This window comes from Sceloporus occidentalis, unplaced genomic scaffold (assembly GCF_023333645.1).
Source record: "Sceloporus occidentalis isolate IW3139 unplaced genomic scaffold, rSceOcc1.0.p SCAF_3, whole genome shotgun sequence".
Lineage (NCBI taxonomy): Eukaryota > Metazoa > Chordata > Lepidosauria > Squamata > Phrynosomatidae > Sceloporus > Sceloporus occidentalis.
In genome coordinates this window covers 142,489,589-142,513,978 of record NW_028316983.1, presented here as the reverse complement: position 1 = coordinate 142,513,978, position 24,390 = coordinate 142,489,589, and the positions used below count along the sequence as shown (strand labels likewise).

The window sequence follows — 24,390 nt, the reverse complement described above, 5'->3', positions numbered from 1 at the left end:
CAGCATCTGTGGCTGGCATCTTCAGAGAATGGTACCCAACTCTCTCCCATGCCAGCATCCTCTGAAGATGCAAGACACAGATGCTGGAGACACGTCAGGAAGGAACTCTTCTAGAGCATGGCCACATAGCCCGAAAAACCCACAAAAAACTATGGATGCTGGCCATGGAAGCCTTCGACTTCACGATCTACGGTTTCCTTGGCCACGAGGGTTCGGAGGATGGTTTGCAATGGCCTCCCTTCCTCGCCTGAGGCTGAGAGAGTGTGACTTGCCCAAGGTGGGCTTCCATGGCCAAGCCAGGAGAGTCGTAAGGTCCAACTAAACCACACTGTAGAAATAATCCAGTTTTGAGACTGTTTGAACCGCCCTGGCTTGGTGCTAGAGAGAGAGGAGGCCAAACGTCTCACAAAGCGACACTTCCCAGAATTCCCTGGGCAGGGCAGTTGAAACGGTCTCAAACCGGATTATTTCTGCAGTCCAACACTCAGACCGCTAGCTGGTTGCGTGGCTGGAGGGATTTCAAAATGTCCTCCGTTACATTTATTTATCTGGGTGTTTTGAGCTTTAGCTTGGTCACGATCCCACCCTGAACGTCCTACATTTTGCCGCCCCCTCTTCTTTTACGGTTAGGAGGACATCTGGTCACCCCGGTCATGTCTCTGTAGAATTGGTTATGGCTTTGCTCTGGTGCCACAACCAACCACAGCTCCCAGGGCGACCAGGAGTCCTCCTTTCCCAGGACATGTCCTCCATTTCAGCCTTCTCTCCATAAGGAATTCCAAAAGATCCTTCATTTGGATCCAGGTGCTCCAGAGATGCTCATAACCGCAAAAGAGGAGGAGGCACTGCAAAATGTAGGGCATTCAGGGGAAAGGGAGGACAGATAAAAGATAGATATTATATATATGTATGTATGTAAAGTCATGTTTCTGAGTCATGCTCAAAATGGACGACATCTTGAATTTCCTCCTGGAAGAGAAGATGGAGATATATGTAGGATATGTCTAGGAACAGAAGGGCCTCTGGTCACCCTGACCATGGCAGTTAAAATGCTCCATGACAGTTAAAGTGGTGTCAAACTGGATTATTTCTGCAGAGCGGATGCAGCCTAAAAGAAGGCCGATGGCTTTTGCGACCTTTGCTGCTTGGAAGAGAGCTGAAGAAAAACACCTAAAACTGAGACCCTTCCCTAGGAGTAAGCTTTTCTGAAGCCAGGAGGATTTATTCCTGGAGGGCAAAGTTGTGGCAAAGAGAAATTAAGGACATTTTGTAAAAGGGCAACTAAAAAAATAAAATCTATAAAACCGTGCTTTCTTTTTTTATCCCCAGACCAGGAGAGTCTTTTCCCCCCTTCCCCCCAACTGGAAAGCAAGGCTCTAATAAGAGGAAGGTTTTTAAAAGTGGGATGAGAAATGTTCAAGATCCATCCATTATTTAGGAGGGAGAAGAGGCAGTTAAACTTCGAAGGGAAGGGAAACAGCCAGACGCTGTTTTCATCTGGCCCGGAAGGAGAGTCTTTGAAGGCTTCTCCAGTCCTTGTTGGGGAATATGTTCCACCAAACTCAGTGGGACGTATTTTATTAGTAGTAATAGTACTACTAGTAGTAGTAGACTCCTATCTAGGGGCTGCAGGGAATGCCTGCAACTCAGTGCATCCCTCCAAGTGAAGGAAGACAGAGAGACTTCTCAGCCAACAGGCTTCAGAAGTCTCCTGGGAAAAACCAGCCCACGTTTGGGTCCTAATATGGGTCTGATGCGGGGAAGGGAATCATGCCCCAAACAAATCCCTTTAGGCCGCAATCCTATACACATATATACACACTTACCTGGCCAGAGGCTCCACTGCAAACAATAAAACTGTTCAATATAGGGCTGCACTGTGGACACTCTTCCCTCCCAATCTTCAGGGCACTTCTCTATATAGGAGCACTTCTCTATCTATAGGTCTCTTTTCTTTCCACAGCTGCTATCAAGATGGCACCCCACCCTCTCCTTTAAAAGAAACTTATCTGGCACCCGACCTGGGTTTGAAATGCGCATCAGCATTGACTCGGGTCCAAAACACACTGCAGAAATAATCCAGTTTGTGAAAGTTTTAACTGCCTTGGCTCAATGCTAGGAAATTCTGGGAACTGTAGTTGTGTGAGACATTTAGCCTTCTCTGTCAGAGGGCTCCGGTGCCACAATTCCCAGGATTCCCTAGCACTGAGCCAGGGCAGTTAAAGCGGTCTCAAACTGGATTATTTGCCAGTGTGTTTTGGACCTTTGAAGAGGAGGGAGCATGGTTTATAAAAAGATGCCTTCCCTGTGGAAGAAAGAAGAAAGAAGGTGGCTTTTTTAAAGGTGACTGACTGCAACTACTTGCATGGAAATTATATATATATATAAATTATATATATATACATATATATATATATATATATATATAATTTCCATGCAAGTAGTTGCAGTCAGTCACCTTTAAAAAAGCCACCTTCTATATATATAATTTCTTGCAAACTGGATTGCCAACTAAAACTAACAGCTTTTTAGTAGAATAACTGGAGGAGGGTTGTAACACCCAGCAGATGATTTCTGTTCTTGGATCAGAAATAGGAAGCCAGCACCTCAGATCCTATTGTCAACATCCCTGCATCATCATCATCATCATCATCATCATGAATTATTTGTTTGCCAATTGCTGGGAGCGAAAGGCCGAGAAACAGCCAGGGATCCAAAAATATATGGAAACTGAAGTCTTTTCTGTCCTCTTTCTAACCCCAATTGAGTTTAGCCGGCTTACTTTCGAGTAGACACGACGGGCTCTAGATCCCCAAAGGATTTTCTTTTTTCGCATATAACATTGGTATCCTGCCCCTTCTCTTCCAGAAGTAACCTTTTAGACTAGGAAAATGTTGTAATATTGTATAGTTTTTGTTGACTATTCTAGGGCTGCACCCACAAGGCAGAAATAGTCTGCTCTGAGGCCGCTTGAACTGCCCTGGCTCTATGCTAGGGGATTCTGGGAGTTTGTTGTGTCCAGCTCCCAGAATCCCCTAGCATTGAGCCAGGGCAGTTGAAAGCGGCCTCAAAGTAGATTATTTCTGCCGCGTGGTTTGGAACTCAGTTGAAGGAAGCATTGCAAAGGAAGCATCCTATTGAGACGAAATGGAATAACGAAGCCTGAGCTTGAAGCCTCCTTCCTCCGATGAAGTCCCTTTTAAAATAACCCTCATCCTAATGGGGATTGAACCTTAAGGCTTGAACACTGAGCCAAGCGTCGGATCCTGGCCTGCTTTCCCTCGGATGGAAGGCAGGCCTTTTTAGGGACTTGGGGTAAGAAATGCTTCCCTCGGAAAGGCCGGGAGGGAGGCAGGGAGGGAGGCTGGCCCGGAAAAGCCGGCGAGGAGGCCCTGATGAGGGCCCCGGGGCTCCCAGAAGGGCTGCCCAGCGGGAGGGAGCCGGCCTGGTGCCGCAGCCGAGCCTGGCCTTGGCCCCGGAGGAAGGGCAGCGGAGGAGGGCCCTGGTTAAGCAGCGCCTCCGTCCCCCGTCAGGGCCACTTGGAAGCAAAGAAGGAGGGAGGGAAGGAAAGAAGTATAGAAAGAGGGATAGAAGGAGGGAGGGAGGGCGGATTGAAGGGAGAAAAGAAGGATTGAAGAAAGTATAAAAGGATGGATAGAAGGAAGGGAGGGAAGGAAGGAAGGAAGGAAGGAAGGAAGGAAGGAAGGAAGGAAGGATTGAAGGAAGTATAGAAGGATGGATAGAATGGAGGGAGGGAGGATTAAAGAGGAAGGAAAGAAAGAAAGAAAGAAAGAAAGAAAGAAAGAAAGAAAAAGAGGAGAGAGGGAGGACGGATTGAAGGAAGAAAAAAGGAAGAAAGTATAGAAGGATGGATAAAAGCGAAGGATAGAGGGAAGATTAAAGGAAGGAAGTAAAGAGGAGAGAGGGACGACGAATTGAAGGAAGAAAGGAAGGGAAAAGGACTGAAGAAAGTATAGAAGGATGGATAGGAGGGAGAGAGGAAGGGAAGGTTGAAGGAAAAAATAGACAGTATAGAAGGATGGGAGGAACGGAGGACTGAAGGAAGGAGGGAGGGAGGACGGATTGAAGAAAGAGAAGAAGGAAAAAATGAAGAATGTATAGAAGGATGGATAGAAGGGAGGGAGGGAGGGAGGGAGGGAGGAAAGAAAGAAAGAAAGAAAGAAAAGTGAGGGAGGATGAATTGAAGGAAGAAAAGAAGGAAAAAGAATTGAAGAAAGTATGGAAGGATAGATACAAGGGAGGGAAGATTAAAGGAAGGGGGGAAGGAAGAGGAGGGAGGGAGGGAGGGAGGGAGAACGGATTGAAGGCAGGAAAGAAGGAAAAAAGGATTCAAGGAAGGAAGGATTCAAGGAAAAATGGAAGGTTGATCGAAGGAAGGAAGGAAGGAAGGGAGCCAAGGGATGGCCGGAGGAATCCAGGGGTGCCTCTATACTGTAGAAATACAAGGCACTTTGACACCACTTCAAGTGCTGTCCCTCCAGCCTATGGGATCCTGGGACGTGTAGTTTTGCGAGGCCTCAAGCCTGCTCCGCCCAAGAGTGCCATTGCCTCCTGGGTTGTTGCTGTTGGGTGCCTTCGAGTCGTTTCCGACTTATGGCCACCCTCTCACGGCAAGAGTTGTTCAGAGGAGGGTTGCCATTGCCTTCCTCTGAGGCCGAGAGAGTGTGACTTGCCCAAGGTCAGGTTTCCAGGGCCGAGCTGACCCTCGAACCCTGGTCCTTAGAGTCGGGGTTCAACATTTGAACCATGCTGGTGCCCCACAAACCTACAAATCCCAAGAGTGTGTAGGATGGAGGCATAGGCGTCAAAGGAGTGTCAAATTGCACTATTTCGCCAGTGCAGATTGTAGTTCGGACTATAAACCGTCGCCGGGGGAAGCAACCCGACAAGCGGCTCTAGAAGTCTGATCCCTTCCGCCCGGTTGAAGGAGAAAGAGAGGAGAGACCTGGCTTTTCATCTATTTTCACCTGATCTTGACTCCCCCCCCCCCCAGCAATTTTCCTTAAAATGGTATTATTAAAACAGGGTGTCCTCACAGGAAAGAAGGGCATGGCCACAAAATGTAGGACACTCAAGATAAAGAGCTCAAAACATTCATAGAAAGGTCAGCTCAGGCATCTCAGCTCTGCTCCAGATAGAGGACATTTCGACATTCCTCCTGGGCAGAGGGCAGAAGTGGAGGACATGTCCTGAGAGAGCTTGTCTTCTGCTGCTCCAGAGAACAGGACTCGGAGCAATGGTTACAGGAAAAAAGATTCCACCTCAACATTAGGAGGAACCTCCTGACAGTATTTAAACAGGGCTATCATATCACCTCTTAACCTTCTCTTCTCCAGGCTAAACATCCCCAGCTCCCTAAGAGGAGCATAGTTTCCGGACCCTTCACCATTTTAGTCGCCCTCCTTTGGACATGCTCCATTTTCTGAACATCCTTTTTGACTTGTGGTGCCCAGAACTGGGCGCAATATTCCAGGTGAGGCCTGACCAAAGCACAATAGAGTGGCACTATTACTTCCCTTGATCTAGACACTATACTTCTATTGATGCAGCCTAAAATCGCATTGGCCTTTTTAGCTGCCGCATGGCACTGTTGACTCATGTTCAACTTGTGGCCTACTTGGACTCCTAGATCCCTTTCACACGTAGTTTCATTCAGCCAGGTGTCCTTCTTTGGAGGCTTTTAAACAGAGGCCATCTGTCGGGTATGCTTTAACTGAGAGTTTCCTGCATGGCAGGTGGGTTGGACTAGATGGCCCTTGAGGTCTCTTCCAATTCGAGGATGCTATGATTCCCAAGGGGGTTCCCCCCTGCCTCTGCCGCCCACCCACCCGGGGTCTGCTGCTGTACCTGTAGTAGTCCTCCTTGCAGTAGATGCTGCCGTCCTTGGCGAAGCAGGTGAGCTCCGACTCCAGGGCCAGCTTACATTCGCAGCACTTGAGGCAGCGGAGGTGCCACTGCTTGTCCACCGCCAGCAGGTAATAGCGGTCCGAGATCTTCCCTCCGCAGCCAGCGCACAAGGCCGGCTTCTCGGGGCTCAAGGGGGGCATGCTCTACAAAGGGAAACAAAACCCGTCAATAGAAAAAGGAGGACAAAAGGGAGGACACCCCCCTTCCAGCAACTCCAGGGCCGGGCAGAGAGAAAGGAGGAGGAAGCAAGGAAAGGTGTCTTCAGTGCCACAAGGAGCACTAATCCAGTTTGACACCGCTTTAACTGCCATGGCTCCATGCTATGGAATTCTGGAGCGGAGCTCTGGTGCCCCCCCAACCAACTACAACTCCCAGAATTCCATAGCATGGAGCCATGGCAGTTAAAGCGGTATTCTAAACGTCAGGCTTTAACGGGAATTAAAGTAACTTTTAGCCAATTCGTTCCGTGGGTGGCCAATGGATTTAGCCAGCAAATCATTTCTGATTCCAATTTACTCGGAAGGAATCAGCTAGATCTGAGCAGCCCCGGCTGGTGGACTCCTCTGTCAATCCGGATCCAATCCGAAACTAAGGAACGTTTCCCCCCTTTTTTTCGCTTCCTGGTTAGGCTCTCCGATTTCCACAAAATCTAATATAGATTAGATGAAAACCAAACCGGATTGGGAGAAATGTGTTAATTTTTTTAAAAGATTCTTCAAAAGTACATGATTTCTAAACCAAATCTCGGCTTGGGACCTTGAATAGAAAATCCCATGCAGATTTCTAAAGATGAAACAACAACAAAAATCCTCTTTTCCCATCAAAGCTAGGTTTGATTATAATCTTATTTTACACGTTTCTGTCCATGATGGAGACGAAGTCATTCTCCTGTGCTCCTTGCTTTATTTTATTTTCCCCATCCAGGCCTCAGATGATCTTAAAACTCCTTGGCTGCCTCCGCTTCCTTTGAAAGGTTTCGCCGACTTCTTTTCCGAAACGAAACCGGGTCAAGTGGCGCTTTGACTTCAACGCAAAGGGATCCTAGGATCGGGCTGGGATCCTAACATTTTTAGGAGGATTTTACAACCCGATCCAAAATGCCCCCTTTGCTTGAAACTGGGTCCCGATTTGGACCGAGCAAAATAAGCAACAAAATAAAGACTTGTGAAAGGGGGGGGGGGGGGTTTGTTACTTAAAGGACTAAATAATAAACAGTAAAAATAAAACTTTTCTTTATATCTCGCCTGTGTCCATGGCAATCGAGGCGGCTTTCTAAGTCTCCCTTTCGCTTTGATTTTCTTTTTTTAAATCCCAAATTCCGCTTAAAAAGAAAGCGGGGAGACTGACTTCCTTCTCCTTCCTTCTCCCCCCGTTATTTTTGTTTTTAAACAAAGGCCTATTAACATTTGAATTCGTGTTTTGGAGAAATCGAGAGAAATTTGTTTTGGAGACATTTCTTTCTCCGCATTTCTCTTCCGAAAACGGTTGCAAAACTCTTGCAAAACGTCCCGCAGATGAAAAAGGCAAAATATTGTGATTTTGTAGGGAGGGGGGAACATTTTTTTCGTTTGCATTTGGGGACCTCTTTAGAGAAAAATGCCTTAAAAGCCCCTTCCTCTGTTTATGAGCTTAATCTATGGGGGGAGAAGCCCCTTTCTGGAGGCTTTGCTTGGGTTCCTTGGGAGAAACCCCCTAGATTTGAAAGCAAAGGAAAACTTCTTCCCCTCCGGCTCCTTTCTTTCTCTTCCCGGGGAATCAAACCATCTCAAAGGAAGCGATTCCGTTTGTAGTTCTCCATCCGACTAACTCCAGATAATAAGATTCCGGGAACATGTTTATTAGACTACTTTTATTAAAACTATTGCAGGAAAGGGAAAAGAAAAGTTCCTTTCCTTCCCCTCAACATGAAAGTTTCTTCCGTGTGGTCGATTCCGCTCAGTCTCAATCCGTCAGTAATTATGATGATGACTATTATTATTATTATTATTTGGTTTCCTTTCATCGAAACCAACCTAGCCTTCAAACCCTGGAGTTGGGAACCCAAGCGAAGCTAATGTCTTTCAGTTTTCTGTTCACACAAAGAGCCGACCTGGATTCCCAACTTCCAGGGAACTAAGAGAAGCTTAATCTTTTAAAAGCAATCATTTCATTATTATTACCGTTATTATTACTATTAGTGGTTTGAATCTCAGAACTTCAAGATTCAGAACTTCCTTGGCAACGAAACTCCTCGAATTTACGACGTTTTAGGAAATAGATTTGGGTGGTTTTTTTTTCGGATTAACGTGGTCATGTTCTAGAAGAGTTTCTTGCTAACGTTTCGGCAGCATCTGTGGCTGGCATCTTTAGAGAAGCGTCAGGAAATGTTTGAAACATCCTGGGGCTCTAACCTTTATTTGGAGATTTTACGGATGCCGTTAAATAGAAAGGAGGAAAAGGGAGACCAGCGTGGTAAAAATGATGCCAGTTTACAAATCGTTTCCTCCTAATCTTCCCCCCAGGAGTGCGGCCCCTAATACCCTTCTTTTTAAAGACTTTTCCAGTCCGATTCTAATCAGATTTAGTCGGAAGAAAGTCATTCAAGTGGGATCTTGGGAATTGGTTCCAGACCGAAAACTCTTCCTTCTCCCCGGAAAGTTTCAAGACCTCAAATAATCTGGCCAGAAATGCCACTGGACGGACTTCCGAATAAACCAATTTCCTTGAGATTGAGACGCAATTTAAAAGATTTAAAATTAAGCCAACGAGGGTCTTGGATCCAAAGTCCTGGAGAGAAGCAACACTGAAATCTAACAGCGTTGCTCAGAAATCGGAAGATGCCACCCAAATAAAAAATGCGCCTTCTTTGGTAACTTCATAACATCCTGGATTTGGGGTAGATCCTGCCTTCCCTTGTTCTCTTATTTCATTGCTCTATTTGATCAATTATATCGACTAGATAGCTATCCTGTCTAGATTAAGACAGGCGTGGAAATCAGGTCGACTGAGTGGACCGACCCAGTTGAGCAGTTGGTCGCTTATATAGATTATATAGATAGAGAGCCTTGTATAGATTAATAAAGGCTTGGAAGTCGGATCGAAAAGGCTGACCGACCCAACAGAGTAGTTGGTTACTTGTCCAGATTATAGAGATTTATAACCTTGTCTAGAGTAAAATAGGCTTGGACGTCGGATCGACCGGGCTGAGAGATCCAACAGTGTAGTTGATATCTATAGATTAATAGAAATGATTCGTGTAGTTGATGTCTATAGATTAATAGATCGATAATAAGTTTTAGGGCCGCCCTGCAATATCTGTTTAGGTTTAAAGGAGACTGGTCAGCCAGGGCTGCATTTCAAGGAGAGGAAAGTTATTTTTAAATCGTTGGCAAATTAAAAATATGTCGGTGGTTGAGGTGGACTTGGGTTTGGGCGGTTTACATCCTATTTTGCTGGAGCATTTTGCCCTTCCTTCCTTCCTGGGATCCCCGGGTGCCAGCCTCCCGCTCCGCTCCGTCTTTACCGCTTCGCGGCCGTTGATCTGCCCGGCGGCGGCCTTGGCCAGGCGGGACTCGGTCTTGGACCTCCGCTCCATCTCCTCCATGATGCCCTGGATGTGGCCCCCGGAGATGCCGTGGAAAAGCATGGCTGGCGGGCGGAAGGGACACGCGTTGCCTTCGGCTCGGCACCCCACTATTTCCATAGACGGGACCCCGAGGCTGGGCCGGCGCCTCTACAGCATCCGATCCGGCGGAGGAAGAGGAGGAAGGTGGGAGGAAAGGAGGGGAGAAGGGAAGGAAAGGGGGAAGGAAGGGGTCTGGGAGAGAGAGAGGGAGCTGAGGGAGAGAGAGAGAGAGAGAGAGAGAGAGACCCCGATGAAGGGGACACGAGGCTCCCGGGAAAGAGCCCAACTAAGGAGGGAAGGAGGTGGCTTTGGCTCTTCCGAGGAGGCCAAGGGGGGTGGGGGCCGGGGAGGGTGGGATCAAGGAGGGGATGCTCTCCCTCTCCCTCCCAATCTCTCTCTCTTTCTCTCTCTTTGGGGTTTTGTTCTGGAAGCCGCGATCCCCCGCTTGCTGGCCCCGATGGTTGCCTCTAGGTCGGGCTTTGGGAGTGCGGCTGGCCCAGGCGGCGCCCAATTTGTGGGAGAGGAGAGACAACCCTTTGGGGGGAGGAGGAGGAAGGAGGAGTCCCAGACCCAGGGCTGAGGAGGGGGAGGAGGAGGAGGAGGAGGGGGCTGCCACCAGCCGGCCCCCTCCCCTCTTTCCCCCTCCCTCCCTCCCCTCCCTCCCCTTCTTCTTCTTCTTCTTCTTCTTCTTCTTCTTCTTCTTCTTCAGACAACAAAGAGCTGTCAAACTCCTCCATCTCCCCCCCCCGCGATGGAGTGACAAATCTGGCAGAGGGGGAGGGGAGGGGGAAAGAGGAGGGGAGGACCACCCCCACTCCCACCCCCCTCCCGCCCCAGGGAGGAGAAAGGATGGGGGACCTGGACTGATCCCTGAAAAGAAACTGGGTGAGGAGCCCAGATTCCCTTCTCTAGCTTCAACCCACCCACCAAACATCCCAACCCAACCCAACTCACATTCCTGCCCCCCCCCCCCAGTTCAGTCCTCAAGTTCAAATCACTTTTTTTTAAACAACACATACACACAGTCACACTTTACAATGGGAAGAGGGGGCCAAGGGGTTCACTACCAGAAGCCCTCCTCCTTTCACCAGGCTTCCAGATCCTGTCTGATCTTGGAGGCTAAGCAGGGTCGGCCCTGGTTAGTACTTGGATGGGAGGCTTTGGGGATAGGCACTGGCAAACCCACCTCCCCCAAGAAAACCCTAACATTCATGTCAACAGGCGAAGAAGCAGCAAACTCTATGAGAAGCCTCCTTCGGGCCTTGAGCACGCGTCCGAGGCGGAAATCCCGCGTAAAGCTACTCAGGAGTAGCCCCGAAGGGCCGAAGGACAGTCTCATTCATCGCAGTGGAGCTGGATCGTGGCCCAAACGGTGGAAACCCCTTTCAGTGTCTGTCCTGGAGTGCCAGGCATTGCTCTGCCCTTCCCTGGCACTCCCTCTGAAAGGCCAGCGATCGATGGGGGAAAGTGGACTGAACACTTCGCCCTGTTCTGGAAACGGAGTGGAAACGAAGCCAAGCCTTCCTTGAGCCTCATTCACTCCTTCCAGCCAGAGCCGCCCTTCCCTTTCCTCTTCCCTTTCCTCTTCCAAAGGAATATAGGAAACATGATTTCCGGAATCTGGGCAGCTCAGTGTTTACAAAACGGATTGGACCCGAACTCTTTCCGATTAAAGAAAGAAGGAAATCAGATTATTTTTTTAAAGGATATTCTGCGCAAGGAAAGGAAAAGAGGAAATATGAAGGAGTAAAAGTTAGCCTGAGCCGCAGCACCTTTTCGTTTCTGAAGCAATTTCCTAGGTATCTACACTGTAGAAACAACGCAGTTTTGGTACCACTTTCAGTGCTGCAAATCCATCCTATGGAACCCTGGGGCTTGTAGTTTCACAAGGTCTTCAGCCTTTCCTGCCAAAGAATCCCAGGATTCTGTAGGATGGAGCCATGGCAGTTAATGTGGTGCATCATTTCTACAGTGTAGATGCACACCTTAGCTTTTCCCGAAGCCTAGTGATGTGAGCACTGGACCAGGACCCTGGTAGATCAGGGTTCAAGTCCTCGCGTGGGCACGGAAACCCATTGGGTGACCACACTCTCTCAGCCTCAGAGAAAAAGAAAGGCAACAAACTTCTCTGAACAAATCTTAGAATCAGTTGTAAGAGACCACAAGGACCATCCAGTGCAACTCCATTCTGCCATGCAGGAACTCTCAGTCAAAGCATCCCCACAGATGGCCATCCAGCCTCTGCTTAAAGACCTGAATCTTGCCAAGAAAACCCCTGAGGGTCGCCAAAATCAGAAACGACTTGAAGACTGTTGGGATATATCACAACTTCACATGCTGAGACCTAGGAATATATATGCATATCAATAGTAGTTTTGTTTGCATACTAACCGCCCCTCCCCCCCCCCCCCCCCGTTTCCTCCCTCTTGAAAGGCCTTCATCTTGAATCCCTTCCTGGAGTAAGGGCTCTTGCCTGGCAATCCTTTGATACCTGACGAAGAAGCCCATGGAGCTTCGAAAGCTTGCAACAAGTTTATTGTGCATTTCGGTTGGCCATTAAAGGTCTCACTGACGCATTTTTGTATGTATTTGTTAAATGGCCAACACAGCTAGCCCTGAACGAGTCCTTTCCCTGTGTTTCGTTCCCTTGCTGTTGTTGGCTGCCAGGGAAGAGTCCCCGACAACAGGGCTCTCTGTTTACTGTAAGGAGCGAAATCGGGGGCTGAAACCGGAGTTAGAGGCAACAGACCCAGGAACCGCAGGGAAGGAAGGGGAGAGTTTCCCTGATCATGCCCAGGAGGCAGAAGGGGAGAACTTCTTCCACCCTCCGCCCCACTTCACCTGCCAGGGCCAGGAGAGGACTTGGGGGGGGGTTAAGAAAGAATGGGAGGAAAGAGGGTGGGAATGGAGGAGGACTTACAGCCAAAGTTTTGCACCCCTGACTTCATGCCCCCCAACTCCCGCCCTAAAAGCACCCCTGGAGCCCATTTTTAAGGAGGGTCCCTCCCCAAGGAAGAGACCCTTCTCGGACAGAAAAGGCTAAATGTCTTCCCAGTACTGCACAGGACAGTTAAAGTGACCTCAGACTGGATTATTTCTGAAGTGTGTTTTGGACCTTGGTTGTTGTTGTGTGCCTTCAAGTCGTATGGGGCGACCCTATCATGGGGCTTTTCTCAGCATGATTTGTTGAGAGGACGGATTGCCATGGCCATCCTCTGAGGCTGAGAGAGTGTGACTTGCCCCAGGTCACCTAGTGGGTTTCCACAGCTGAGTGGGGATACGAACTCTGGTCTCCAGAGTCTTAGTCCAAGGCTCAAACCACTGCACTGCCACGCTGGATCTACACTGTGGAAAGTAATGCAGATGGACGCCACTTTTAAACACTGTAGCTGCATCCTCCTGGGATTTGTAGTTTCATAAGGCCTTCTTTAGCCTTATCTGTCCTGGAAGGCTGGTGCAGCACAAAACTACAGATCCCAGGATTCTGTAGGATGGAGCCAAAGGCAATTAAAGTGGTATGGAACTGCATCAAACTGAGGAAGTAAAGAAAAGAAGGAAGGAAGGAAGGAAGGAAGGAAGGAAGGAGAGAGAGAGAAAGAAAGAAAGAAAGAAAGAAAGAAAGAAAGAAAGAAGTTTCGATTGGGTTGGAAGGAAATGGCCTTTCTGTTCTTGTTTTAGTCACCTGTCCAGAAGGGTGATTGGATGGAGAGATGCTGTTTCAGCAAATCAAGGTCACCGCCTCTTGTACCGAATTCGTTCCGGAGCAGAGATCAGTGTTCTCGCTCAGTGGGTTTTAATCCTTGAATGTATACAGGTCGCTTTGGTAGTTATTGTTAGTGTTTTAATACCAAGGCGCGACATACATCTTTTGAAAATAAACAGACATTTTAAAACAGAGGAGGGTGAAAGCGGTGGCCGAAAAGCAACATGCACTTTCACAGAAAGAAGAGGATCCTTTAATTAGCGGGATGAAACAGGTTTTATTGGGGCAGTGTTGACGGTCCCGGTAATAGTTATAGTCGGTCATTGTGGATCCTCCTTTTCTGGACGTGCCTTACATTTCTGTCCAGGGGGATTCCCAAAGGTCTTCCATTTTGAACCAGAACTAAGAAGCCCTGTTTAAGTATTTGAAGGGATGTCATATTGAGGAGGGAGCAAGCTTGTTTTCTGCTGCTCCAGAGAACAGGACCCGCAACAATGGATGCAAGCTCCAGGAAAAGAAATTCCCCCTCAACATTAGGAGGAACTTCCTGACAGTGAGGGCTGTTTGACAGTGGAATAAACTCCCCCGGAGTGTAATGGAGTCTCCTTCCTTGGAGGTCTTTAAACAGAGGCTGGATGGCCATCTGTCAATGGGGGTGCTTTGATTGAGAGTTCCTGCATGGCAGAATGGGGTTGGACTGGATGGCTCTTGTGGTCTCTTCCAACTCTAAGACACTATAAGCCCAGGGGGAGTCACTAAGGGGGTGCAATGGGGTGTGGACCGCACCAGGTGACGCCCTAAGGCTTCAAACTTTGATTCTCTGTTTTGGACTTCAACTCCCAGAAGGCCTAGCCAATTTGGCCAACAATCAGCTGAAGTCTGAACATCTGGAGGACCAAAGTTTGGAACCTCTGCAGGGGATGACACCACTGCTCCCCAAACACATCTGTCTTTGAGCAGAAAGGGGCTGCCTCCTTTTCAAATGCAGAAGAGATGATGAGTGAGGAGCTCAGTGGAGAGAGAAAGGAGAGGCCTCATTTTTAAAAAGAATTATATATATAAGCACATAAAACTATGTACATGCAAATGCTATCCAGGCTGAGCGCTATGATACTGTAATTTGAAGGTATGCTTTGCTCGTTGTTTTATGTCACAACTATGGCCATGACACTGAGTGATATATGGGGATTACAGTTTATGAGTGGTAGAGGAGGGAATCACTGGGGACTTGGAGGTCGAAAGAGAAGAAGAGCCAGGAGGCATCTCTGACTCAAAGCACAGGAGGAGAGGGCCACAACCCGCCAAGGATGCTGTTCCCCAAGGGAGATGCACACACATCTCTAGCATCTAGGGCTACTCGGGGTGCCCAGAGGTCCTCCTTTTCCAGGACAGGTCCCACATTTCAACCTTCACTCCAGGAGGTCACGTCCTCCTTTTTTTCTGGAGCGCCCTCCTTTTTTATGGCGCCTCGTCCTCCTTTACGGTTATGAGGACACCTGGGGCTCCTAGCCAGGGCTGGCTTTCTCCATGAGGTTCTTTCGTCAGCCCAGATGGGATGGTAGAAGGATGGTAGAAGGATGCTCCCAGGGGAGGTCACACTGTCACACTGAAGGTGTCCCTTCCTGATCTTCCTGGCTCTGGAGCCAGATTGCAAAGGAGACTGAGGCCCATGTGCGCTTGGCAAGTCGGAAAGCATCCCTTTTCAGCATCAGGAGGAGGAGAAGGAAACCTCTGCAGCCTTTGGGGTTTTTGTTTTCAGATCTTTTTCCATGACTTCCATTTCAACCTTCTGCCTAAGAGGATTCCCCCAAAGTCCTCCATTTTGAGCAGGACTAAAAAACAGGAATTTATATTTCTATAGGAGTGTTTGGAACTTTTTCTTTGGTGACGTCCCTCTTGGAGGTCCTACATGTTGTGGGGCCTGGTCCTCCTTTGAGGTGAGGACCTCTGGTCACCCTGAAGGAGGGACCCTAAAAGCTAGTAGCCCAGAGATAAGCACTGAGAAGAAATCAGCCACGTTAAAGCTCTCCCCGCGAAATCGGTGCGACTTGGAGGCTTCTTTCCTAAGTTGGAACAACGGAGCAGGGAAGAAAGAAAAAGCGATAGCTCCGATCCAGATTTAGGGCAGAGCCAAGTCCGGATTTAATTCTCTTTTTTATATAAAAATAAAATCACAATACAATTTAAAACAGTTAAAATCTTCTAAAAGCAGCATAAAGATGGTGGTAGGCTTTGGGGTCCGCCTCGGATTGTCAGTGACAGAGAGGCGGGATATAAATAAAATATTATTTTATTGATTCTTATATTAAAATGACATTAAAAATATAGGCCGGCCTGCAGATAGCCCTCCCTACCATCTGAACGAAGACCAGGAACAGAAAATGCAGGCCTATGGCTAACATCTTCCATTTCTTTCTCCTGTTTGCCTGATGTAGAAGCCAATGTGATTTTGAAAGCTTGCAACCTGTAATTGCGCCTTTTGGTTGTCCCCATAAAGGTATCAATTGTTCGGATGTTGTTAAAAATATACAACAGTGATACTGAATCCAGGCTCAATAGTTTGGGCAAGTCACATACTCTCTCTCAGCCTCTCAATGGCAAAACCCCTCTGAAGAAATCTTGCCAAGAAAACCTCATGGGAGGAGGACCGCCGTAAGTCGGAAAGGACTGGAAGGCACCACAACAACAGTAACAAAAGCAGCAGCAACAACAAACCTGTCAGGGACGTTGTAGCATCAAATAAGGACATCCCCAGCTGTCTACACAACTCGGTTGAGGAAGGGTGCGACAAAAGGGTGAAGATCTTTTCCTCCGTCAAGAACACCTTGTTTTCTCTAGTCCACCAAACTGATGCCCACCAAACTGGTGGGGACTTTGTATTGGTGACAACTGGGAAGATGGGAAGAAAAGGCCAAAAGGAACAAGATGTTTTGTTATTGTTTGTTTGTTTTCTATTTTAGGGCTCCCGGCTCGTTGAGTTTTAAAGGCCCCGATTCTGAGACTGCATCCGCACTACAGAAATAATGCAGTTTGATACACCTTGAACTCCCATGGTTCAGTGCTATGACATCCTGAGTTTTTTAGCTTTGTGAGAGATTGAGCCTTCTCTGTCTGAGAGCAACGCCGCCGCCGCCGCAAACTGCAAATCCCAGGACTCCATAACGTTGAGCCGTAGGCACTAAAGTGGTGCCAAACCGCATTATTTCCGCAGTGGAGATGCAGCCTTCGTTTTGGGGTTGAAAAGAGACGCTCCTCTGGCGGTTCGGACTTGCAGAGAAAAAGAAAGGAACCACTCTGTATGAAGCTTATGGATGCTGCTGTAGTCGGAGGAGGATGTCCAGATCTTGTGCACCGTTGTTGTCCTTAGCACCAGTAGTAGCTCAAATCATAGCAACTCAAGCTATCTGATGTAGGGGACTGGCAGTTCCCTCCCCTTCCAGTCTGTGCCAGGGACTGGAACCATATCTATACCTACTGGTTTCAGGTGGGGGGGGGGGGTATCCCCACTTCACTGTTATCAATTTGATCTCAAATTAATGGTCATTGTGCTATCCTGGGGGATCTGTAGTTCGAGGAGAGACTTCACACTCCGCAAAATGTAGGACAATCTAAGGAAAAGGGCATTGCACACTAAAGGCTAGAAACACTAACACAAAATGTACATTCGTGCTTCTTCACGAGGATCAAAATGCAGGACCTTTGGGGATTCCTTCTCCTGGGGCAGAAAGTTGAAATGGAGGGCAGGTCCTAGAAAATGAGGACGCCTGCTCGCCCCAACCATGTAAGTGTTCTTTCATTCTTTCCCAGAAGCTCACCAAGGGCTGTTGTTGTTGTTGTTGTGTGCCTTCCAATCGTTTCCGACTTATGGGGCTTTTTTCCCCCAGCAAGATTTGTTTAGAGGAAGTTTGCCATTGCCTTCCCTTGAGGCTGAGAGAGTGTGACCTGCCCAAGGTCACTTGGTGGTTTTCTATAGCCGGGATTCGAACTCTGGTCTCAGAGTCGTAGTCTAACACTCACACTTTGAGCTGCTGTAATCTCTCAGGAGGGAGAGAAAGAAAAAGGAGGGAGACATGGAGTGGGGAAAAGAAAGAGAGCCAAGGCACCAGTTCTTCCAGATTTGGGGAGCAGGGTGGCCAATTCAAGGCCCAGATGCGGCATCTGGAGGGCTGCATCCGTACTGCAGAGATAATCCGGTCTGACACCACTTTTAACTGCCAGGACTCAGTGCAACAGAACTCTCGTATATATAATATAATGAAGAGCAGGGACACAACAACAACACAAACGATATAGTGGGGGGGGGGAGGAGTCTACTAATATATATAACAACTTGAAGGCACACAACAACAACAACAACAACAACAGAGAGAGGAGAGAGAGGAGGGGTGAAGAATCCATTAATATATATTGTATATGTTATATATATGTACTATATATTATACTCCTCCCCCCTAAGTATATGCAACAACAACTACTACTACTATATATAGAGAGAGGGGGTGAGGAGTCTCCTAATATATAATGTATCATATATATTATATATAATATAATATATGTACTATATATTATACTCCTCCCACCTCTAATTGTTGTTGTTCTTGCATGCCTTCAAGTAGTTACTACAAAGTCCAGAAGTGCGTAGCAAAGCTCTAGGTGCCGGCAACCAAGGACAGATCCCAGCATTGCACCGCAAGGAGCCAAGTGGGTTATCTATCTCTGCAGTGCGGATGCGATCCAAGTGGGGCAGCTGTGTGGCGGAGGCGAGGAGGCTTTGGACGGGGGTTTCCTAATCCCTTGTAAACGGCGACTTCCTCGGCCGACCTGGCGCCTAAAGCTTGGCACAAAACCATTACTAAGAGGAGGAGGAGGAGGAGGAGGAGGAGGAGGGAGGGAAGCTCTCTAAAGCCTATTCCAGCGTGAAGGGGGCTTGCCTTGGGCTCTGGACTCAAGTCCCCACGTGCGGATTAAGAGCTGGCCAAAAATAATGAGAAACGGAGGAGGAGGAGGAGGAGAGGAGGAAGGCCCTGTGAAAAGCAGAGCAAGCTCATTATTGGTCGGGGCTTCCTTCTCTGCTCTTCCTTCCTCCAGGCGAGGGGTCGGTCTGGGGCTGCACTTTTTTGTCGGGAAATACATAGATATGGAAACATAGGGCATCTTGTTCTATTGCCCTTCTCTTCCAAGGACACACCAAGGATGTCCTCCTCTCCATTCCAGGTTTGAAAACAACTCTGGAGGGACTTCCAAGCAAGGGGCCCAGATGTCCTCTTCACCGCAAAATGGAGGACGCTGGAGAAAAAGGGAGGACGCGACCAAAGCTCCATACACTCCTAAAACTAGGTCAAGCCATGGCTTTGGTTCAGGCTTCAAATGGGGACACTTTGGGATCCCGCCTGGGCAGAAGGCTGAAATGGAGGGCGCGTCCTGGAAAAGGAGGACAGCCGGACACCCTGCTCGCAAGGCCCGCAGGACGCCTGTTTTCCTCCGTCGGGAAAATGCGACGAAGGTCGGCTTGGCCTCCGCAGAGCATCCCTCCCGGCTTTGCTCTCAGAAAGGGCTCCGTTTGGAAACCATGGCTCCGCAGTTTAGTTTTTGGTCTGTCTGACTTGGCCAGGAGTTTCTGGAGGACCGGGTTTCGTTCCTAAGGTCGCCAGAAGCCGAAGCCGACTCGCCGGCAAAGAAGAAGAAAATCCTTCTCAGTCATCACCATCGCCACCAGCACTAGGAAGTCTCCTTCTCCAATTATTATTATTATTATCTTTATTATTAAACAATAACAATCACCACCAAGTTTCCTTCCCCAACTATTATTATTAACAATAAAAATTGCCCTCCTTCGCAGTACCAAGTCCTCTTCTCCAACTATTATTCTTATTAACAATAAAAAAATGCCCTCATTCGCAGCATCAGTTCTCTTTCTCCAATGGTTATTCTTATTCTTATTAACAATAAACATCACCATCACTAGTAGCACTGTCTCCTTCTCCAACAATTATTACTGTTGTTATCATCATCAATAAAAAATCGCCATCACTAGGAGCACCAAGTCTCCTTCTCCAATTATTGGTGTTATTATTATTATTAACAATTTAAAAAATCACCTTCACTAGCAGCACCAAATCTCATTCTCCAAATATTGCTAGTATTATAAACAAAAAAATCCCCATCACTAGCAGCACCAAGTCTCCTCCTCCTCCTATTATTATTATTATTATTATTATTATTCAGCTCACTCTATAAACCTTATGGAAAGAACAGTAACGTTCTGGTAACGACCTTTTTATGGATCCTACACAGAGAGAGGTTAAAACGGGAAAAAAGAATGGAAATCCCAGGGCAAGTCCTCCGACGGAGGAGGCGACCAAAGGGTCACTCTTGAATGTCGCCTTCCCGGTTCCCCCCCCCCCCCCCAAATCCATTGGGCCGCTTTGGGGAAAACAGCCACGGGTCAGAAAAAGAGCGGGGAGCCCCCAAAGACCCTGACAAAATGGGGGAAACCGCAACCTTAATCGAAAAGTAAGTCATGGAAACCCACTGGAAGAACTTGGGCGAGTCACACTCTCTCAGCTTCAGAGGACAGCCAAGAAATCTTGCCAAGAAAAGTCCTTAGGGTCGCCCTAAGTCGGAAACGACTGGAAGGCAACACATGAAGTCATTCATCTCTCTCCAAGCAATGCGAAGTAATAGGGATTCAAAAAGACCTAGCTGTGTTAGTCTGTAGGCTCAGTATGGGGAGAGATCTTTGAGATTCACTGAAAGAAAGACGTTGGCAGCATGAGCTTCCCTAGACTTCAGTCTGCTTCCTCAAAAGGCATCTGAGGAAGCAGACTGAAGTCTAGGGAAGTTGATGCTACCGATTTCTTTCTTTCAGTGAGTCTCAAAGGTGCAACAAGCTCTCTCCCCATACAAATAGGAAGGGAGGCACAGAGAGAGAGAGAGAGAGACTGAGGTACAGGGGGAGTGTGTCCGTCTGTGTGTCTTTGTTTCTCCCTCCTTGTCAGCTGGCCCTGGGGATGCTTTGGAGCAGAGTGGAGGAACTCCCTCCGTTGCTTTTGTTGTGTGCTTTCAAGTCCTTTCCGACGGAGGGCGGCCCTATCGTTGGGTTTTCTTGGCCAGATTTGTTCAGCGGAGGTTTGCCATTGCCATCCTCTGAGGATGAGAGAGTGTGACTTGGCTAAGGTGGCCCATTGAGTTTCATGGCTGAGCTGGGATTCTGGCTCTGGTTTCTAGAGCCCCACTCTCAAACCACTAGGCAAGCCCCCCATCGCAGCACAAGGACAGCACTGGTTAGGGTCCAGTCTAGAGGTAAAATCCAGCCGGCAGGCAAACGAAACCGGCCTTTCTGGGCTCCGGCGGCTTGGTCCAGACAAAGCAGCCCTCCATCTTCGGGGCCCCCCTCGACTTGGAGGACCCCAAGATACCGAATGTATTGTTCACTGAGCTTATTAGTGTTGATGCTGTTGCTCTTGAGAGCTAAAGAGCTCCGGGAAAGATCCCGGCAGCCTCTTTTCCTATTCAGCCTATTCCTTTACTATTCAACCCCCCCCCCAAAAAACCACCCCTCCAGTTCCTCCTTCCTGAGTAAAGAAAGGGATGGTGGGGATTGTAGTGGAGAGATCGGTGATATAAACAGGAAAGGGAGGTTTCTAAGCCAGGATATTGATTAAAATCACTATAGAATCATAAAATCAGAGTTGGAAGAGACCGCAAGGGCCCTGATCCAGTCCAGCCCCCTTCTGCCATGCAGGAACTCTCAGTCAAAGCATCCCCTTTGACAGATGGCCAACCATCATTAACCCTGCCTTGGGTAAAATAAAGAAGCGGAGGGGATATGGAGCTTTCTTTCCGTGACAAACTGGCATGGATTTCTAACCCTTACCTCTGGACCTCACCGCTCTCTGGTTTTCAAATATTAGACTACTAGTAGCAAAATAAGAAGAATATTGCTATTAACGGGCACTATGTTGTTGCCGCTGTTGCTGTGTGCCTCCAAGTCATTTTGACTTCTACACCGCACACTGGCTCACTACTACTACTACTATTAAGATGATGATGATGATGGTGATGTGCAAAGGGTTATCATTCACCTTAGTCTCAAATGTGCTGCAAAACCCCTTTGCAGACCTTTGTTGCGTCGTTTCCGACTTATGGCGACCCTAAGGTGAAGCTATCATGGGGTTTTCTTGGCAAGGTTTGTTCAGAGGAGCGTTGCCCTTGCCTTCCTCTGAGGCTGAGAGAGTGTCTCCCCCAGTGGTTTTAATAATGGCTGACCTGGGGATCGGACCCTAGTCTCCAGAGCTATCTCAAACCACTCTTGTCTCCGAAGACTACTCCTACTAATATCCTCCTCATCATCATTATCAACACTAAGAGAAAGAAGAATGGTCCCCAGCGGAGTGGAAAAGGAAGGGAAACCGAATGCTGCTCGCCTACCTGCGAAGCTAACCGGGGGCTCTCCTTCTTCAGCAGCCCAGGTGCGGAGGAGGTCTGAAGGAGACCCTTGCCGGGAAGAGACAAGACCCAGGAGCCCAGAGATGGGTGGCTTGGAGGGAAAGGACAGCCAGACAGCCCCCAGACCCGCCCCACGCTCCCCCTCCCCAGATGGAGGAGGTGGGGAGGGAGAGACGTGGGTCTTCCTCTGTGGGTTGGTCGCCTGGAGGAGGACGGAGATCCGAAAAGGGGGCAGGACCCGCGCTAGGGCGCCTGGAGCCTTCCTACTGGCCCCGTTTCTCCCCCTTCTCTCCTCTTATTACTTTGATCTGATGTGATCTGATGATGCAGAGGAGGAGGAGGAGGAGGAAAAGGAAGAGGAGGAAGAGGAGAGGAGGAAGAGGAGAAGAGGAAGAGGAGGGGAAGGAGGAGGAGAGGATGAGGAGGAAGAGGAGGAGGAGAAGAGGAAAAGAGAAAGAGGAGGGGAGGGGAGGAGATGAAGAAGGAAGAGGAGAAGAGGAGGGGGAGGAGGAAGAGGAGGAGGAGAAGAGGAAAGGGGAGGAAGAGGAGGAAGATGAGGAGAGGAAGAGGAAAAGAGGAAGAGGTGGGGAGGGGAGGAGGAGAGGAAGAGGAGAAGAGGCAGAGGAGGGGACAAGCAGGAAGAGGAGAAAGAGGTGGAAGAAGAGGAGGAGAGAGCTGGCTTGCAAAACTTCAAGGAAAAGATCACAAAATGATTATCCCCCCCCCCTTCCATCCCACAAAGGCTGAATCCACACTGCACCAAATGATCCAGTTTGACAGCACTTTGAACTGCCCTGGCTCCATGCTAGGAAATTCTGGGGATGGTAGTTGGTTGTGGCTCTGGTGCCACAATCAACTACCCTTCCCAAAATTTCCTAGCATGGAACCTGGGTAATTCCAGGGCTGTCAAACTGGAGTATTTGGTGCAAGGTGGCAGGACCGAATCAAAACCAGGAGTGTTTCAAATCGCAGTCCCACCTTTGTTGTTGTTGTTGTGTGCCTTCAAGTGGCAACCCTAAGGAGAACCTATCATGGGGTTTTCTTGGCAAGGTTTGTTCAGAGAGGGTTTGGCATTGCCATCCTCTGAGGCTGAGAGTGTGTGGCTTGCCTAAGGTCTGTTAGCCACTTTTGAATCCCTATGGTGGGAGAAAGGTGGGATGTAAGAAAATGAAATTAATAATAATAATAATAATAATAATAATAATAATAATAATAGTCTTCAGAGAGCTTTTTTGTGGGTTTTTCGGACTATATGGCTGTGTTCTGGAAAAGTTTATTCCTGATGTTTCACCAGCGTCTGTGGCTGGCATTTTCAGAGAATGCTGGCATGGAAGAGTTGGGTGTATCTAGATAGATACATACATACATACATATACACACACACTCATCCCTGCATATTTACGGCTTTGATATTTGCAGATTTGATTATTCATGGATTTGATATGTTCTCTCTAGGAATATCTAGGTCCTCCAGTGCAACTCTATGGTCAACTTTAACTAAAAGTCACACTGAAAGACCTAGAGATTCCTGGAGAGACGCATCTGTGGCCCCTCCAGCGCAGTTCTATGGTCAGTGTCTGGAGGACCTAGAGATTCCTAGAGAGGTGTCCTCTCAGGTAAAAAAAACATGGTGTTTTTGTTATTTGTGTTTTTTCCCATATTCACAGAGGTTTTGGATGCAACTAACCTTAGCGAATATGGAGGGACAAGTGTATACATACTGTGTGATCCTGGGTAGAGAGGAGTGATCCCCATGTTAATCTGTGTATTCTTCAGAAAGCCTTCATCCAAACCCCAAACTACTACTCCATACTGTGTCTCTTACCTTGGCTTAAGAGAGAAACCTGAGCACCTCTTTGAAATCTGGGGTCACCCTCGAAAGGGGACAGCAAGCAATCTCTGGATTAAATGAAATCATGGAAAGGGGGGAAAGGATGCTGGGACTTGCAGTTCCTTTTCCAGCTGTTCCTTTTCTGTAGGGAGGAGCAGAGAGCAGAGAGCATCAGTTACGCAGGCAGAAACCCCCCAACTTTATTTTGCATTAGAGATAATAAGAAATGAGCCTTTAAATAAATGGGATTTCCCTGGTAATGTCTTTACCTTTGGATGTTCCTGTGCAGAAATAAAACCCCACAATTTCTGTAAATCTTTTGCTGTGTGCAAACAACAATCTTCAGCCATCTTCAACAATGCTGAAAGATGGTGAGGACATGTCAGGACATCTCTAGCTTTCCCCCTTTTATAAAGACACTCAGTTTCTCATGGATGCATCCACACTGGAAACATAACCCAGATTGACACCACTTTAGCTGCCAAGGCTCAATGCTATGGAATTCTGGGATTGGCAGTTTGTGAGATACTTGCAGCCTTCTCTGTAAGGGAGCTCTGGGACCACCACAAATTCCAACAATCTCATAGCAGGGAAAGTGGTGTCAAACCGGATTATTGCTGCAGTGCAGATGCAGCTCATGTTAAATAGGATTCATTTCTGCAGCTCCTCCAGAGGATTTGGTGAGATCAACTCCTTTTATTGATGTATTTTAAAATGATGAACTGGGCTGGATTTGGGGGAGATGACCAAGACCTGGAGAGTCAATCGATATAAAAAAGAAAGGGGTTGGAGAGAGGGGAAACTGTCTGACTCCAAACAGGAGAAATTTCGTGTGAATCGTCTTTAAAAAGGGAAGATCTGGTTATTTACTCTTTC

At 48.0% G+C, this 24,390-nt stretch overlaps 1 protein-coding gene across 5 annotated transcripts in view; it reads right to left on the bottom strand.

Annotated features, from left to right (window-relative positions):
- Positions 1–23,834, bottom strand: part of LHX9 (LIM homeobox 9) — a 53,189-nt gene extending 29,355 nt beyond the window's left edge. Inside the window, exons 1-4 of one of the 5 annotated variants that reach the window (XM_089516495.1) lie at positions 23,784–23,834; positions 23,509–23,656; positions 9,431–9,743; positions 5,869–6,071 (exon numbers count right to left, since the gene is read on the bottom strand). In XM_089516495.1, the coding sequence (XP_089372621.1) occupies positions 5,869–6,071; positions 9,431–9,610 (383 nt within the window). In that variant the 5' untranslated portion in view covers positions 9,611–9,743; positions 23,509–23,656; positions 23,784–23,834. Of the gene's footprint in view, positions 1–5,868; positions 6,072–9,430; positions 10,108–10,599; positions 11,014–21,665; positions 21,749–23,508; positions 23,657–23,783 lie in introns of those variants that run through there. The other 4 variants (XM_089516493.1, XM_089516494.1, XM_089516496.1 and 1 more) reach the window with 4 other exon arrangements.
- Positions 23,835–24,390: the final 556 nt, after the last annotated feature.